Source organism: Scatophagus argus, chromosome 1 (assembly GCF_020382885.2).
Source record: "Scatophagus argus isolate fScaArg1 chromosome 1, fScaArg1.pri, whole genome shotgun sequence".
Lineage (NCBI taxonomy): Eukaryota > Metazoa > Chordata > Actinopteri > Scatophagidae > Scatophagus > Scatophagus argus.
In genome coordinates, this window is record NC_058493.1 from 23972067 (window position 1) to 23991274 (window position 19208).

General features: G+C 41.4%; 1 protein-coding gene across 4 annotated transcripts in view; it reads left to right on the plus strand.

Annotated features, from left to right (window-relative positions):
- LOC124061533 (A disintegrin and metalloproteinase with thrombospondin motifs 7) overlaps positions 1-18797 on the plus strand; it is a 58659-nt gene extending 39862 nt beyond the window's left edge. For 3 of the 4 annotated variants that reach the window (XM_046393429.1, XM_046393458.1, XM_046393438.1), the window contains 8 exons: positions 1050-1176; positions 2789-3002; positions 4032-5741; positions 6058-6210; positions 6637-6810; positions 7472-7618; positions 9606-9768; positions 17772-18797. In XM_046393429.1, the coding sequence (XP_046249385.1) occupies positions 1050-1176; positions 2789-3002; positions 4032-5741; positions 6058-6210; positions 6637-6810; positions 7472-7618; positions 9606-9768; positions 17772-17908 (2825 nt within the window). In that variant the 3' untranslated portion in view covers positions 17909-18797. Of the gene's footprint in view, positions 1-1049; positions 1177-2788; positions 3003-4031; positions 5742-6057; positions 6211-6636; positions 6811-7471; positions 7619-9605; positions 9769-10908; positions 13410-17771 lie in introns of those variants that run through there. The other variant, XM_046393448.1, reaches the window with a different exon arrangement.
- The last annotated feature ends 411 nt before the right edge of the window (positions 18798-19208 follow it).

Consider the following 19208-nt stretch of genomic DNA (forward strand, 5'->3'; position numbering starts at 1 on the left):
GGTGAGATTCTCATTTCTCAGTCCCTGTAAAGTAAACAGTATGTCGGTGCTTTCTTTAAAAAGTCCATATTTTCTTCCACTTTCCCAGCAAATGTAGACACAGCATCATTTCAAACATATCTACCCCAGTGTAAGATCACACAATATTATTTGTTCAAATGGCTATTGAATTTACCTAAAAACAAAAGGCCATTCAGTCTACATGGCTTAGAGTGTTTTCTGCATCCATCTTGTCATCCCTTTTTCTGTTTTTTTTTCTCTCTGTACAACACCTGGCTTTCAATCAAATGAGGCTGCCTTGTCCTTTAAGAGACGCCTTTGAAGGTGAAAATTAGCTATCAGATACTCATTGTGGCCCTCAGCAGGTTGTGAACAGAGTGCACATGGAGGTGAGAGGTGCCTCCCGCTCTGATGTGGTGCAAATCCCCTCAGGGGGGTCGGGAGAGTAATGATGCAGAGAGGTATCACAGGAGGAGACAAATCTGTCACAGCCTCAGGGGACACGTCCTTTCATGCACTGCTTTGTGTAGTGCTGTCTCAAAACTGGATGTTTGACATTTCTCAGCGTGAAATATACGTCTGTGCATCTACTCTAATTTTGTATGGAAGCTGGGAAAAGAAGGAGGAAAATTGATGTTTGATGTGGTACATACTGCATGTGCTGTATAATAAAATGACACACAAGTTAACAAAGGTTTAGTTAACATTTGCCAGTATTTGGTATCAGAACGAAGTGGCTTTAAACATGTCATGTAAATTGATGTTTGTACATTAAAACATCAAACAAAACAACAAAAACAAAATCATCCTGCTGGTTTCATGTTTATGTGTGTGATGTTTGATACTGGTTTTATCACACAGACATGTGTTGTCCCTTACTCTGCAGTGTTATTTCTTTTAGCTTCACAACAACCTACTAGTGGTCATTCAAGGTGCCTTTTACTAGGCTGTTATTATTACTGTTATTATTATTATTATCACTAAGATGAAGCCCGGTGGGAGCGTGTGTTTAGTCACAAAGCTTTTCTCTACCCTCGTTGGTATTCCAGGTGTCCAGAGGCAGATTGTTCACTGTGTGGAAAAGACAACTGGGATAGTGGAGGAGCACTTCTGCGACCCCTTAACCCGACCTGACGATAACCAAACCAGCTGTAACAAGGATCCATGTCCAGCCACGTGAGTCATGCAATGACACATGCTCAGAGAAAAAGACAAGCGAGCGAGCACTTATCCTCGTAATGTGCATGAAGGCAAAGGATCCCAGCAGTTATGAAACTGCTGGAGTCTCTGATTTGATCATTGCAACAACGTTGAAAGAAGCTGTTTTCATGAACTGTTGCCTTGCTAAAAGTGGAATAAGTGTTCATGTTATGGCAGTTTCTTATAACGTAGGCTTTACATGAACAGTTTTGTCTGCAAAAGACGTCACCCTGAATTTTCCTTTTGTCAGACACATGGAATCTTAGCTGTACATGCAAGACCAGGTATCATTCTGCTGCTTTTACCATGTTAAGACAGCCAGCTAATAAAATGGAAATGTTTACCATTTCAGATTTGCTACACCTGCTCCTTAAACTGCTTAAAGAGTATTGATATATGTCTATACGTCTGTAGACTCTCAATGTGCACATGTAGGACTGGAGTTTGCCACAGAACATGTAAAAGCTGTTGTTGTAGTTTCAGTTTATCAAGAGCGTTTGCCTCCCTGAGTCGTGTCCTTGTGTCTGCGAGTGCTGTTTTCTAACCTGGAACTTCAAAGAGGAGTTCTTCAGGAGGAGTGGGAAGCTATGGAGAACAGAACTCATTTTTTCTCCCAAAGTCTCTCCCAAGTCTCCCAAAATTGAAGACAAATCATAGTTATTTTCTTCACATCAGAATCACCACTTTTCAAAGATTTTTCTTCCCTTACACTTTATTGCATAGCTTGTTAACTTGTGGCGTCAGTCATGAAACAGCTCATTTTCCTCTCAGAACAGGCCTTTCCACCCCCTGTTCCCCTGCCACACATGCTGTAGATACATCAAAATGCACCAAGCTCGAGACGCCATCTCTTTTTGTGGATGTTGAAAGCCCTTTGCTTGACGTATGGATCGTATTTTCATTGTCATTTTTACAGTACAACTAGATAATCACAGGAACTCCCAAGAAACAATGTATGCATAGACTGCTTTGTGCATGTCATGAGCAAACAGCTGCAGCAACGTTGTGTTTTCACTGGAAGACCAGAAGCATCCCTGCTGTCAGAAATCAGTAATTTAATGGGTAATTACTTGTGTGTAATGATTTTGGATCTAACTTTCTGTGTTGTGACTAATGAACAGTCACAGTTAGTTTTGCATTAAACATAAAACAACCAGAGGTCAGCACTTCAGCTAATGACATGAAAAAGTTTCAGTAATGGCTTAAAACAAAGGCACCACTAACAAACACATCCTCCATGGATGAGCAGACTTTTCACAAAAGCCTTCAAAGCGTAGAAATACTGGTTGTTCATTTGTGGTCTGTCACTGGGTGGCTGAAAATTTGAGTCAAAGTCAAAGTTTTGACAGACAGAAATCTTACCATTTTGCTGAAGCAAAACCTGAGACATTTTATTTATAAATAGCACTGGATGCACAATAGCACTGCGTGGGAATATAATCATGCTTATTGAACCTTAATAGCATGCCATCGGTATCTGTCTGTGTGACTCACTGGCATTCACACAGCTGTCAAGTACTGTAATTTTGCACTACAAGTGGACCTTTAAATCTGAAATGCGTGAATGTATTGTGCCTCCTTCTGTTAGATGGTGGGTCGGAGAGTGGCAGAAATGCTCGTCGAGCTGTGGGAGCTCGGGCCAGACTAAAAGGACGGTGCTCTGCATCCAGGCAGTAAGTGTCGAGGAGCAGAAAGCCCTGCAGCCTAGTGAATGCGGACACGTGCCCAAACCTGAGTCACTATCCTCCTGCAACACGCACATCCCCTGCCCCGCTGACTGGACCGCTGGCAGCTGGTCAAAGGTGAGTCTCCCTTGGGATATGAAGCTCTGATTCCTTCACAATTGTGCTGTTTCAGACGGAAATTAAAATGCAAATTGTTCTCCATGTCACCAGGAATCCTTACAGCCTCTCTGACATTTCTGTTAAAATATGACATTAAATTATTTAGTTATCATGGAGAGAGTCATTCATGCTCTTATCTTCTAGTTCTTATGTGGAACATTTCTTCATTTTGGCAGCATGTGTCACGAGACATTTTCACACCTCATACTTTTTTCCAAATACAAAAGATAGATATTTGTTGCCTCAGGTCTTCAGATGTGTGCCCAAGGCCATATCTCCACTGAGAGAACACAGACACATTTTTTCGAAATAAATTAAAGACCTTAAGGTGTTATAAAACAAGAGTTTCACCTTGGTCTGAACTCTGTAGCTGCTCCTCATTTTTCTCCCACTTTGTCTTTGTACCTTATTATTTTAAGCCAGTGTAGTTAAGGATGGCAGTAATTATCAGTTAGTTAGTTGATACAACACTTTGGTCTATATTGTGATATCTCAACAATTGTTGGATGGGTGACAAATGAATTTTATAGATATTCGTGGTCAAGTGAGGATGAAGCCTGCTGGTTATCCCCTGACTTTTCCTCTGGCGCCACTATGAGGTTGACATTTGTGATTTTGAGTGAAATTGCACCGTGATTACTGCTGGGATTACCATGAAATTTGAAACAAATTTGAAATAAACAAAACAAACATTAAGCCTGCTTAACATCAGCATGGTAGCATTGTTAGCACGTTGCGAGCGTGTTAGCATCTCATCCCAGAATGCTCATGGATGCTCTACAGCCTCTCCAAGCTGCTGGTGTGACTGTAAACTCTTAAGCTTGTTTCAGTCCTGGTTATGTACCTTTTGTTTGTGACCCTGAGGAGACCCATCCCAGCGGATGATTGGGCCTTGTTCTTCACAGCTGTTGGCATTTAAACTACATGCACACATTTTAAAAGTGCATTTTATCCCACTGATAATCTGAAGTTTCTTCTTCTGTGCAGTGTTCGGTGTCTTGCGGAGGTGGAGTGCGTCACCGTAATGTAACCTGCTCTCGAAACACAGGTGTCGACTGTGACCCTCAAAAGAAGCCCCATGCTGTCAGCAGCTGCTACATTCAGGACTGTCCACAGGAAGTGGATAATTTTGGCATCGACTGGTCAGGAAGCGGCTGGTCGAGCAAAGAGGTGCTCAATGAAATTAACTCCATACCTGAAGCCAAACCTCCTCCCAAGTTCAGCACCACCAGAGCTCAACCAAGAAATCACAACAACCCCAACAATATTGCCGAGGGACATTTTCACTACCACAATAACATTGAAAACATTGATCGCTCTCCAGAAAACAATGTTCAAGTTGATGATTTTTACTATGACTATAATTTTATCAACTTCCATGAAGACTTGTCAGATGACTTTGAGAGCGATGGAAAAGACTCAGAGGACAGTCACGGAGTCGATGCGCCACAGGAGGTCAAGCCAACCCACAGCATGAAAGGAAGTGCTCACATGGAAAGTACAAAAGCTCCCAAAGTTACTTCAGCATTTTCTACCAGTTCGAAGACCACTGCCTACACTTTGAAAACCGAAGATCCAGCAAGCACAGATCTCAACAATATGAAGGAGAATGGAAATGGAACAACAAAGGAGTCTATAGTGGATGACTTTCTTTCTGAGGATTATCTTCTGCCTGTGTCTACGACTCGCTCACCATCATTGTCCTCAACTCGGCATAACAATCTGTGGTGGCCTGTAAACCCTAGCACAATGCCGAGTCTAGTTTTCACTGCAGAGGAGTCTACACAGGATGTGAAATATGTGGAGGGAATTGAAAATAACTACGATAGCTTCACTGGAGAAGACAGTCTCACTGAGAAGGCCTCTGTGACTCCTCTTCCCACATATCAATCCATTATTCATACTGTTATCTCTACAACAAATGCCCAGGAGATGGAGGAACGTGATGATTACGAGTACAGTTACAATGAAAAAAGCACATTAAGTCCAGATATCTATGCATACGAAGAAGATGTAGAGGGCCCACAACCCACACCAGAATCTATAATTCAGGTTAATACTGAAGTCCAGGTGGACGAGAGCGCCTCACAAATACCTCAAGCAATCAGTCAATCAACAGTACTTCCACCTGCCTTCACAGCGGAGGCCTTGGATCAAACTAATTTTAATGACCTCAACACAACTTCACTTCCTGCCTCTGTGAAATCTACTCAACTCCCTGTTCCCTCTCTGCTAATCTCAGGTAACCGAGAGGCCTCTCATGACTCCACATCTTTAACTGGAACAGAAATCATACCTCCTACAAACCTGGAAGGAGCCAAACAGCCTTCCTCAGCTGATTTCCTGCCAGTTACAATGAAACATGAACCGAGAGAACCTTCCTTCACTGAAAGAACTGGAACAGATTCCACATCCCAAGCTCCATCGTTTGATTTAGCTGATTTTGACTACAATGAAATAGTCATTCCCACGATAGTGAGGGGCAGCAGCAACATCAGTCCTGATGCTGCACACCAGCTTTCAGTAAACAAAGCAGCCACTCCTCAACAAAGCACAGCAACAGTACAGCACCCTGCGCCCATTGTGCCAACCCATCCACCTGCTCTGTGGCCATATTCAGAGCTGACATCTGTCCAGACTTCAGTCTCCCCACAAGTCAGTACCACAGCCTACTGGGTCACCGGCAGCTGGAGCTCTGTGAGTCTGCATTAATCCACACATTCTAGTGTTATACTATGGGACAGAGGAGTGTGTGCCTTTATTATTCAGAAACAACATCTAGTTTTGGTCCCCGAACATGTTTAACTGAATTCCTTGGAGACACCATTTAACCTAGAGCTACTACACTGAGAGCCTGACCACAATGCACACAATAAGTCTCTTAATTGCATGATTTGCATTGTTATCAGTGAGATATCTTGTGCATTCTGGAGATGTTCATCCAGATGTGCATCCAGTCCTCACATTGCAAACTGAAAGGTGTTCTCTCCTGTCTTAACACATTTGTGGGCAGTGCTCCACCACTTGTGGTCTTGGTGCAGTCTGGAGGACTTTGGCCTGCAGTACTGGCTCGGACTCTGACTGTGACCCAGCCAAGAGGCCCGCACCGGCCCAGCGATGTTACCTGCGTCCCTGCTCCACATGGAAAGTTGATGAGTGGAGTAAGGTGAGACCACTTGTTATATTTTTGTATTTGGCTGTAGAGATAACAATGTCTATATGCTGTCATTAAATTTGGTCCAGTCAGCCATGTTCCCCTCAGGATCCTTTAGCTTTCTCTCCAGTATAAAAGTCATCCTGAAAGGATTTTCTTGTTATAAATAGTAATTTTACATTTATATTTGTCTATAAAGATTTTAAGTTATTCAGATGTTGTAGATCAAACACAGCTGGAACTGCTGTTTGTTCTTGAGAGCAGCTTGCTACTCATCCATCATTTCCGATGAGTTCATATCAGTGAAACGTCTTAGATGAGTGATGAAAGCCAATAAAACCACACAGCAACACCAGCTGCCTTACTGACTCACCACGGCTGGATGGAAGGTGCAGCTCATGCAGTTTGAATAGCAATCATACCTTGCCTGTTCCCCAGTGCTCCCAGAATTGTGAGGGTGGCATTAAATCACGAGAGGTCCAGTGTTTTGACATGCGGGATCAAAGGCCCCTGCGACCTTTCCACTGCAGAGCCATGTCCTCCAGGCCGAAAACCCGTATGCCCTGTAACCTTCAGCCGTGTCTCGAATGGTACACCTCCTCCTGGGGCCAGGTGAGTACAAGCAACAAGCAGTACAAGAACAAGCAACATGATGATAGAGAGACAGAGAGACTGTGGAAAAACTGCAATGATGCATTCTCTGGTTCATGAGTAATTCACAATGGACGGAAATGTAGCATCGAAATGTGTATCTGGTGACATGCTGCATGTAAAACCACCATAGTTGGTCAGTTTACACTGTGTAGGAACCAAATGTTGGGCAGGAGAAATTCTATTTCGAACCTTTCCCCATGTATTGTATTGTCTATGTAGAGCGAGAGCTGTCAGAAGGCTTCTCACACATCATATCGTTTACATTACTGCAGACATTTTTAATAGATTTCTGCTGGGTATTGCTGCTGTTCATTTCAGTGCAGAATGAAATGAATGGGTCTTGGGTTGATGCCTTTAAGTTGGTGGGACCTGACTCTCTCATGTAACATTTGGGGAAAAGCAAACCCTTCCTGGCGAAAAAGCTTGTCTGTTGTCATTGGCAGGGATGTAAAGTAAACACAATCTGTAGTACAATATAAAAGTACTGTGATGACACACAGTCCACAGTAAATAACATCCACAGATACCTCCGGTACATACCGTTTCCACCTCCATACAGCCTAAACAACAAGTGCAGAGAATTGGTCACATAGGTACGTTAATTGTGTGTGTTGTTCAGTGCTCTGAGGTGTGCGGTGGTGGTGAGCAGCAGCGTATTGTTGCTTGTCCAGAGGAGGATCGGTGTGACAGGGACCTTCAGCCCAGCAACATCCAGCCATGTAATAGCCATCCCTGTGCTCAGTGGCTGACTGGATCTTGGGGACAGGTACACACATACACACACACACACACACACACAGAAAAGCAGTTCAAACCAAGAAAATAATCTGTCGTGATGCATGATTCATAGACCAATTTCATGAAGGTTATAATTCCCTGTCACTGATTTAAGCTTGATGCTGTATTATTACCAAAGGGACAAAGAATCTAAATTACATTTTAAGGAACTTGCAGACAAATCCGTAAATAATTCATAATATTCCTCCCACCAGGCACTTTCCAAACCTCTTCTGATCCTGCTCAGGGTCACAGGATAAGTCATACTGTGTTTTTGAAAAATGCAATCCATTTGAAGAGTCAGCGCACTTTAAAACTGAATCTGAATCAGCCGACAAAAACTGACACAAAACTTTTGAAATATTAATTACACAGTATGACATCAATTTAAGAAGACCAGTTTTTTACTTCATATTTCTGTTATTCAGGCAGTTTAATTTGAACGCCAGCACTGTGGGGTCCTGGTCACTGAATGTGAGTAGTGAGGAAAAGGAGGAGGAGGAAGATTGGAAAATGATAATGAAGAAAACTCACACATAGAAAATTAAAGGATAGACTCTTGGGGAACAGGAATGTGTGTCCGCCTCCCAAGTTGTTGTTATTTTTGTGTCTAGAATTGATTTCGCTAATTGATCAGCATAAGAAGAAATCCGACACATCCTGTACTGTTTTTACTTTCGTCACTGCGAGTTGATGGCTGATGTGTTTTTAAAATACACAGTCAGCAACATATTTAACTGAGCATAGCACTTCTCTTTTCATTATTTCTCAGAGTCCACCACTTGAGATCTGTGTGATTTATGTGAAGTCGAGCAGCTGCAGATATCTCATCTCATCTCACTCAAAGCCGTCTTGTTTTAATAGTCTTTTTAATCCCTGAACCAGGGCCGTGTATTGGCAAGATACATGATAGGATGCGTTTCACTCCCTAAGGGTTACAATTCAGTACATCATTGTTTCATGAGCTTGTGTTTACTTCTCCCCATCTCAGTTGACATTCTTTTGTCGGAGTTGATGAGTCAAATGGCGGAAGATGGATCACTGAACTGTGATTTTTTTGGTCAGTGGTTTAAAAACAACACAAAGAGAACCACTGCCACAAAACATTAAACGTATTAATGAAAATTTGCTTTTTGCAAATTTTGCAATATGGTATCACAAAACATAACACTGGGATATTATCAGTGTTTTCCTACAGCCTCATGTGAACTACAGCACCCTTTGAGCTGTGCATAGTCAAAACACTTGTAATTGAACATATGCAAACACAAGCACAGTTTAAAGCTGACAAAAAAAGTCAGACTTCCTCCTGTTTGCACTTTAAATATTGAGAATAAAATGGTGTGTTGCCAGGTTTGACTGACACAAATGGCAGCAGATTCAGTTGTTGTGCCTTCTGCCTCTGTAGGTTTTGCATATATCTCCTCTTGGTTCCCTGCACAGCTTAACACTTTATTTTGCTTATCTTATCTCATCTTATCTTTGTGCATTTTCCATTTTCTACACCGCTTATCCGTCAGGGTCGCCGGGGGTGGAGCCTATCCCAGCTGACTGTGGGCGAGAGGCGGGGTTCACCCTGCACTGACTTGCTGCAAAAGAGAATTTCTTCTTGTAAAAAAAAAAATCTGACCTGAGCTCAAAACAAGTGCAGGATTTGTTCCTATAATGCACTCATGACCTTTGATTAGCTGCACATGCTGGGTAAAGCAGATACGATGGCCCTGTTGTAATGAACTGAAATGACATTTGGTTTTTGGCCATCAGTTATCACTGCATGATGAGCCTCAATCATAGTAACAGGAGAAGAGAAGCAGTACTGATAATACTGAAAATATCATGATAACAAAATTACAAAATAAGTTTTGACAGGCTAAAGCTTTGAAGAGTTCATGAGAAGTCATACAAAAAGTACCATCCTCTTTGTTGTTGTTGTTGTTTTTAGTGTGAAACATTGAAATATTTTCAAAACTCCACAGTGTTCAGCTTCGTGCGGCGGCGGAGTGCAGCGCCGACTCATCAAATGTGTTAACACAAAGTCTGAGACAAATGAAGAAGTCGATCAAGCTCAGTGTGACCACGAGCCGCAGCCTGAGAGCATCCAGAAGTGTAACTCACAGGAGTGTGAGAGCGCCCCCTTTGGTGAGCAACTTCAGATGCAAACACACCATCACAATTAGAATACACTTTTTGTTCAGTTTAATAAAAGATGAGGTTACAGTAATGTCAAAGTCATGTTGTCCGGATTAGTGAAATAATCTTTAGGGGATGATAATATTGCAACAACTCTGCAAACACATGTTAGTGAACGTTCTTTTAATAGCTTGTAAATGTGAAGTGTATTTATAACTAATGGACATTGAATGTTGTCTTAATTGTGTGTTTGAACCTTGTTTGCAGAGCAGAATCGGCTTTTGGTTTACTTAAAGGGTGACAGAGTAGCTTTTCTTTTTTCTTTTTTTTTGCTTAACACTAATGCTCCAACTCATTTAATTCTCCAAATTCTAAACCATGCCGATCACGTCACTGCAGCATCTAAAGTCAATCCCCAACAACCTTGAACATGTGTAAGGAATGGAAATACAACAGCAGTTAAATCTATAAATTCTATGAGTTGTGGACCTTTTGGATCGAAGCTAATGTTAGATCGTTAAGCACATGAAGAACCAATAAAGTGATAAGAACAAGGAGGATCTGCTGGCATCTTGGAAAGAATATTTTTAAGTAAATGTGAACACATAATAAATTATGTGTAGATCACAAAGTAAGGTTCCAGGGTGTCACATTGGGTTTAAGTGCAATAACTTTGATAAACTTTTAACTCCCCCCCCCCCCCCAACACACACACACACACAATCTGCAGGTGCACCGGGCTTTGAAGGGGAAGTGGAGATGACACTCTGGTTTAATTCATGTCATGTCCAAAACACACCTACGATTGATTAAAGAGGCTAAATACAAACCCAGATTTAACGAGCAGAAGTGGAGTTGAACACGTCCTAAATGCCCTTGCGTCATGCACTTAAGAGGATGTGCTGTAGTTCATTTGAAGAGGGCAGTTAGTCTTGTTTGTGGATGGCTGAAGTACATTTTGACTCGTCCCGCAGAGGACGGTTGTGTCATCGACATGGTGAGGGTGTCGATCTGGTGTTTGTTTTTACGTGATGAGGAAGTGCTCTGTGTCAAAGTGTGCAGCTCTTTCATTTCAGTGTTTATTAGAACTAAAAACCCCAGGAAATGGTGTGAGATCAGTGTTTGCATCTTCTTCCTTCCTTCTGCCAGATCCATAAAATCTACCGATGTGAGCCATGAGTTTGACTGCGATGCGGGAAAAGAGGAAGGACTCGCATGTCAAGTGACTGTTTTAATTATAGAGCATCTGAAATTGATGTTTACACAAGAGAAAAGGTTTGACCTTAAAGCAATAAAGCTGAGGGTAAATTTTCACCTTCTGCTGATGCTGGCTGTGGTCAGTGCTGTCCAGGGTGGCGTTGATTGACCAGTGAATGTTTATGCATGTCCAACACGATATTAAGGTAAATGTCATGTTATTAGTTAAATCTATATTATATCCTCAATTTCTGAGTGATTTTTCTTTAATAAGTGTTCTTGAATGAAAGTTTGATACAACATAGTGTCTGTCCTTATCAAGAAGATGCCCCCAATGTTTTGTAAGTACATCTATTCACTTGAGGGGGTATTAAACTGTCTGACAGTACCAGTTTTTGCCCCAGTGCAACACAGTGCCACACTCGCCTATCAACAGCAGCATTGATGTCGTTGGAAATCCACCAGTTGTGCCTCTAATGATGCCGCATGACAAGACCAGTGGAAAAGCTGACGGCAGTCGCCTCAAAGGTCTTCTTTGTTAACCAGACACGCAGAAGACAAGTTTGAACTTTCTTCTTTTTTTTTTATTTGTTTCAGACTCTGGTAGAGTTGAAGAAGACTTTTGTAATCAAAGCAACTATTCACAGTAGGAATATTATCAGCTTCAAGTCCTCTTTGGCTTGAAACAAATGCACGGCTTGACATTTTTTGTTGCTTCTTTTTGAGTTAGATTGCAGGCCAAAACTTTTTACTTTCAGTGGCTGGACAATCATATCTGGCTTTGATGTGCATGTGTCTAGAAAAGGCTATCATTTTTGCACTAGAGGTGTAATTTTGCTGAAGTCGGTGTTACATGAACGCACCTGCTACCTGCAGGGAAGAGTGGGTCACAGCCTTTATATTTGGTCATACTGGTGCAACAATGCACACCCCATTTTTTGCAACCTCGTGAAGTAAAGATAAATTAAAATAATCTCTGAAAATGTGGAAATGTTATATTTGTCACCTGTGTAACTAAATTAGCAGTTTCAATTCTGTTAGCAATTCTGTTTCCTCATTTAGGCCACGGCAGTTCAGTGGCATTTCTGTTTTACATCTGATATGAAATCACAATGTTTCTCAGAAGGCAGCCTTTTGGCTTTGCTGACATTTTGAAGGCACAGAGGTATAAAAGTATTCTGGTAAATATGTGAGGCCTATGATAAAGTGGCGGCGATGTTGGTGCTGCGCGTGACCCTCCGTCTCAGTTAATAATTTGTTTGTGTGTTGTTTTATTCTTCAATTTGGCAATTGGATCCTTTCAAAGTTATTTTGTTTTTTCTCTGTGTGGTCAAAGAAACCCTGGGAAGCGTGACAGCAGCACGTGCACATGCAGTAAAACCGACAGATGCTTGTTTGTTTTACACAAATCCCGTCTGTTAAGACAAAGAAACCGGTTGACTGAATTCAAGAGGCAAAACAGCCCCATGCATCAGAATAGCAAAATAAGATCCCTGTGAAATTAAAATGAAAATAAAACAAATTTCACAGAATGTAAGGCTGAGTAAAGCCTCTTTAGCATCTAAAGCTTTGCTCTGCAGTGAACATGAGTTGCCAGTGATGCCCATGATGTTGACGTCCTGTCTCATGCTCGAAGCCTCATTCAGATGCTGCTAAAGACAGAAAGACTGAACTTAGACATTTGAAAAGCTTTCGTTTTGTCTCTACTAGTTAGTCATTATAACGTGTGTCCAATTTGCATTTCAGTGTTAGCCTAATAAAAATGCTCATAATCGCTTATTGCCTTGTGAGCCTTTTGTGACACCAAAGAACACAAATATCAGAATCATAAAAGAGCTGCACAAACCACCAGATATGTTTTATCTGCTGCACGATTTAACCTGTTGCTACAGTAACTTAGATTACCTACAGTCAAGTCACAGTTAGCTTGCTTTTACTACAGAGTCATCTGCCATGGCTTGATAGGGTTATCTGAAAGAGCTATCGGAATTCCACATAATGTTAGGCTATGTGTTGCGTTTTGTTCCTATAATAGAGACTTCTGTCCTACCTAAAACGACCACCCCATTAAAGAACGTCTTCACTTCATCACTACACTGAAGTCTAAAAAACAAATTATACCTTTTCTAACAGAAGTGTTAATGTGTGCACTGTGACTTATTTATATCCACACTGCCTGATCCATGAAAATAAAACTACAGTCTGTAAAAGGTCAGTGAAATGTGTGAAAACGTCTCTCATCGGTGCTTCTGAATCGGACTCTGTAGCTCATGGAGTCATGATGAGCGATTTGTTCCAAAATGAAGACCTGAATATATAAACACAATAAGCACAAGGTTATTTTTGAAGTCCTGGGTAATCTTGTCTAAAGAGTCCTTTATGTGCACACCTCATTTGATCTGAAAGTCAACATCCAAATTTAATCAAAGCCAACCTCATTATTTATAATTTACTTTTTTGTGGGTGCTATTAAGGATGTAAGTCATAGTAGCGCAGTACAGAAACAGTGTGGTGTTAAATCAGTAATAATTCAGGACAGATTATTGGTGGAGGCTACACACATGAAATTTATAATATAATATATTGATAGTCTTTAACAATGGCCATGACAGTTGTCAATTATCAGACAGCTTTACCTTTATTTCCCCGCATTCCTAATTAAGGTAGTGATGCTCTGCATTATGCTGTGGAAAACCCTGCATTCAGGTCGAATCAAGGCGAATGTGAATGTCAGGGCACACGTGGCCTTGATTGTATCCAGGTTATGCTAGGCTTTGCACAAAGTATGACTCCACATCACAGCTTATTAATCCTGAAGAAGCATTTAACCATAAATCACAACCATAATTGAATGCAGATCAGGAAGCAAACTGAAAAGTTTGCAGTTTTGCAAAGCTGGAGACTAAGGTCTTTTTATCTGTCACATATAGAACACACCTGACCGTGACACCTGACACCTGACACCTGACACCAGCAGGGACTTTAATGACATTGTATTCTAAACACACAGACAGCTTTGCAGCTCTAACAGCTCCACTCCTTCCACTTCCACTCCTCTGGGAGCTTTACACTACATGTTATTCTGTGGTATTTTTTGTCCATTCATGCAGTAGAGCATTTGTGAGGTCACACACTGATGTTGGACCAAAAGGCCTGGCTCACAATCTCCGTTCCAGTTCATCCCAAAGGTGTTGGATGGGGTTGAGGTCAGGGCTCTGTGTGGGCCAGTCAAGCTCTTCCACACCAATACACGCATTAAAAGGACCGTGACCGTGTCATGTCCCAATACTTTTGTCCATACAGTGGATAGTACACTTTTGTCTGGTCATGTGTCACAGACATGCCCTATTGTGATTAAACAGTCCAATCAGTGCTGCTGTTTGACACATCATCTTGTTTTCGTCGGAGCCTGTAAGGTGAAAGCTGCTCCACATAACCTCGTGTCGAACGTGGACTGGGAGCTGCTCGCTCTGCTTTTATTTTATTATTGTGAAACTAATGCGGTGACACGAGACTTGTGGAAGACCATGTGTGCAGCTGTGTGAGACCGAGACAGATTTTTATTTTGGTGTGCCTGACAATGTATCTGGGCTGCAGGTCATTAATATCCCACCAGGAAGCTGAAGTTGGTTAGCAGTAGGAGCATAATGTGAAGATGGTGTGAGTTCAGTTTTCACATGGGCTGTACACGAGCTTTTGGAGCATTTGGGAAAAAAAAGAAAAGACGTATTTCATCATACGGTGACATTTTCTCCATGGAGATTTGTTAATTAAGCTCTTTCCAGCACTCACTCCGCCATGCATCCTCCTACAACCTCAGCTGCAATGAGGGGAGGGGGCGCTGAACTCTTTGATCCTGAGCTCTGACCCCTGAAGAAATGCATTCAAATGAGTTTTTATTCAGTTGTTGTGTGCCTGCAACTGCAACTGCAGTGTGCGAGTGAGGTCTCAAGACTATTTCACTGTAGTATTTATTTGATTTGATATTTCAGTGTCATCGATCTTGTCCATAAAGCTCAGATCTAATGTTAATGCCAGCCTGTGTGAGTCTACCACAAGCCAATATACACGGTGTGCTTTTCTGAGGAAACCATCTTTGATGATTGATCTTCCTGCTCATTGTACACAGCAGAAATTGTGGAAAACACATTTTAATTAGTTTAGTTTAGTAGTTTCCTTTTGCTCACTTTATGTCTTGCCTTAAAAAAGTGATTATTTGTTTTCTTCAGCCAAATGAAACACCACAAAAAGCACCCAGTCTTAATATAATAATCACTTATATTAATATGCAGCCGAGTGTTCTTCCCAGGTTCTCACCATAATGACAAAATGTTCCTTAATCTTTACAAGCTTCTTTGTAGGTTATAACAAGACACTGTCCTTGCAGGAGGACTATAAGGAACGAAAATGTCATTTTAGTGTTTAAGAGCTTTCTCTTTTGTCCTCGGACCTGCACTGATTATCTCTCAGACATTTTACAGGGCTTCTGCTGCTCTTCTAAGTTATATACCTTATATGACGTGTAAGAAATATGACATCTGGTGCCTTTGAATACTGATGTGCAGCCGCAAAGTAATGTCTTACATTGGCCATATGGTCTGCATTCAGCGTGCACATCGTGTAGGAAAAGCAGAAAGGAAACTGAAAGAATGTCAAGTTTCCCACAGCGCTGAGTTTCCACCGCGAGCCGATGAGCTTCTGTGTGTGTTATGGCAAGTGAGTAAATGAGCATACAAAGAAAACAACAGCAACAACAACAACAAAAACCTACTGCAGCATTTTTAATACTGCAACATTTTGTTAAGCAGTAAATTTAAACACGAGTCCGTGTCATTTGCATTAGAAATCATAGATACAACAATAACGTCCCAACAGTGTGTGCAAAGAACGGCTCAAAAGTAAGGAAAGTAAGTTTAAGGTTAAGTTCATCTGCAGATTACCTGCCCACGTGTCCCTCTGGAGGGTCACTTATTTTTCTGTTATGATACATGATTCGCCCAGAGAGGAGTTTGGAGGTGATAGCAAAATGCTAAGCGTTTATCCAGCAACTGCCCAGTGAACTGAATGAAAAATATTTCCAATCTGATACTCTGCGGGTAAATCTGATTTCTTTGTAGTCTGAAACGGTCAGTAGTTTGTTTTCACCATCAGCCGCCTTCAGTCACCCGCAGCTTTGTGACACCTGATTTACATACAAAAGCATTCAGATGGTATAACCTGATAATCTTAACGTCGCACTTCGCATGCAGACCGTGAGAACCCTGATGAGTAACGGTTCAGCCTGAGCTTTGAGCTGAGGGTGTGCAGGTCTCAGAGAGTTTTGCAGATTCAGTTCACCGGAGGTTTATAGCTGACCTGCAGTTTGTCTGTTAAATTGTCTGTTAAAGCCATCAGCCGTTGCCTTCTCCTCCTCGTCACCTGAACTGACATTCCAGCAGGAAATTGTGGGTTGTTGTTTTTTTGCTTTTTTTCTTCATCTACTTTTTTCTACTTTGACAGTCACTCCAGAGAAGTGCGTGGGGGGAATTAAAGAACAGGTGGTAAAACTAACTTAATTCCTGAAGGAGCGCCGATTCCTGCCCACCCAGCGCTTCTGAAATGAGAGGAAAATGAGCTAAATACAACAACAACGTCAGACTCTGAGACACTCAGTGTCTGATGAGGTGTAATAATTCAACATCAGCCCACGCGCTCAAATTGCTGTCTGTCCTGCTTTTCTGATTTCATGCTTCTGCTGCAGCTGCTGTAGCAATAGATAGCTGTGTGCTGTGGTTGATGGATACAAACCTGTGTCCACAAATGCCTTTTGTTGTTGTTGTTGTTGTTGTTGTTGTTGTTATTGGAGTGGGTTGCCTTTTAACATAGCAAACATTGTCTTGATGAATTGTCTTGTTTCCTATGCATTCAGTGTACATTTGTGGGACAGAAAGTGACAGAAAGCCCAGCAACTACTCTTATCATAATATGTTTAATCCCGCTGTAAGCCCTTTATACACACCTCACTGCATATTACTTACTGGAATCATTTTCATAAAAGGTGACATGTGATCAGGGATGCTGTGACACTTGAGTAAGTGGTCACATTAGCAAAAGGTTGTCTTCATGGCCAGTGAGGGAATGGAACAAATGCGGCGAGCAAAAATGGGTTCATTGTACTTCTGGGCTTTTGTTACCAAGGTGACAAAGAAAAAGTTGTCGTTTATGATTCTTCCATTCTTCAAGGCCACTTAATGAAATTATACAAAAAATAATTTTAATATATCCATAGACCATATATCTGATACTAGCAATAAATAGGATGAATTTTCACTGAATAGCAACAAGAAATTGTAAACCTGCAATTCCAGAAGCCAGTCTTCCATACCAGGAAATTGTTTACTTTAACTAGATCACACATACTCATCTTTGCTGATTTTTTTTTTTTTTTTTTACTCATATTTTTCACAGAAACCTCTTGCTCATGGTTCCAAACCTGATGTTGTGTCTTTTCCCTCTGAGCAGTGGGAGTAAAGTTTCAAGGTGTCTGTCTTTTACCCACCTGCCTTATTCCTATTCCACGAGTTCTGATAAGAAAGATGTCTTTCAGAAATATCACCTTTGTTGAACAAAGGACAAAAGAGTATGAGCAGCATGTGGGTTTGCTCACACGTGTCACTGTTCAGCTTAAAGGGCCATGTCTTATGATGTTAAGAAGCTTACAGCACCTCATCTTATCCCTATTATTCATTCTGTAATGATTTAACAGAATGAAGTCCTATCTGACCTCCATGTCTAACCCCTCTCTCTCTCTGTTTCTGTGTCTGCCACCCACACAGGAGCACTTTGTGTTCGTGATCGGCTGACGTATCGCTTCTGTCAGACTCTCCGCTGGCTCGGCCGCTGCCACTTGCCCAACGTACGAGCGCAGTGCTGCAAAACCTGCAGTCTGCATCCTCCCTCCACGACAAAGTAGCCACGCACAGGCATCAGCAACAGGAACACTGACTGCACTGCTGAATGATCAGCCATCATTGAAAGTCAACAATCTGAGCCCTTTGGTGATTTCTTCACCACTACAAAACGATGATGAATTTAGTCCCACTCCAAAACTCTGCATGTTTGTGCTGGTGGAATCGTTTAGAGGGCTGAAATGAATTGGAAGTGTAACAAAGAATAGCTTCTCTCTTAGCAAAACAATGAGAATGTAAATATTTGTTTGCACTTTTTATATTAAACAGTTTGACGAAGAAGAAGATTATGAATGAGGATTTTTGATGATGTGCCACATAAGAGGTGTCCTGTCAATGTAGGCAGCTGAATTATTACTCATGTAGATAAACCACTCGTTAACCTAGATGGTTGGTACAATGCTTTCATTTTATTGATGGCAGCAGAAACTGAACAGAATAAAACAGGTATACAATTCACGACTTGGTACAAGTGTCATGAAGAAATAAGCAAGTGGAGCATAAATGGTTCCCTTGATATTTAGAAATAACTGACTGTTAGCTAAGCCCTGTCCCCCCACCCCCCTCCATGCAACTGTCGCTACACTTATCAAACTGTTTAATCCTGCACATAATGCAGTTCACAATAATGACAGGAAATCAACCATTGGAATTAGTAATAATGTTTTTTAACAATGTGACCTTGATTGCAGAAAGAAGTAGACAAAAGCAGACTCCGCATATCAATTCTGTGTCCGTCAGGTTGGAGAACTGAAATGACAACTGTTGCTAGCTGGCAAAATGTAGGTAATTTTTAATTTTTTTAAATTTAATTTCAACATGCAGTGAAACACACAGGAGCAGTGGGCTGCATCAAGTGCCCGGGGAGCATATATAATGGGGGTTAAGTGTGCTCAAGGGCACATCAGCCGGCTAATGGGGGACATTATCACTCCACCACACTCAAATTTTTCCTGCCCGTCTGGTGGGGGAATCAAACCAGCAACCTTCCGATCACAAGCCGCTTCTCCAACCTCAAAGCCACGGCTGCCCCCCTTGCTAAGCTAACATTAGCCCCTGAGTTGTTTAAAAGCTCCATCTCAGGCTGATTTGATGACTATATATGATGTTGCGCTAAAGGACTAAGGCTATGTGGTCAAGATAAGTTTAATGTATAACCATTTTTTTAAAACTAACATATTTTGAATGCTTAGCTTGCATGTAGGTGGTTTAGATTCAAGCTTGAGTGTTCACATTTTCCAACAATATGTTTTTTAATTTTAATGTTAAAAGCGAAGATGCTACCAACGTGTTTGAAAAACCTAA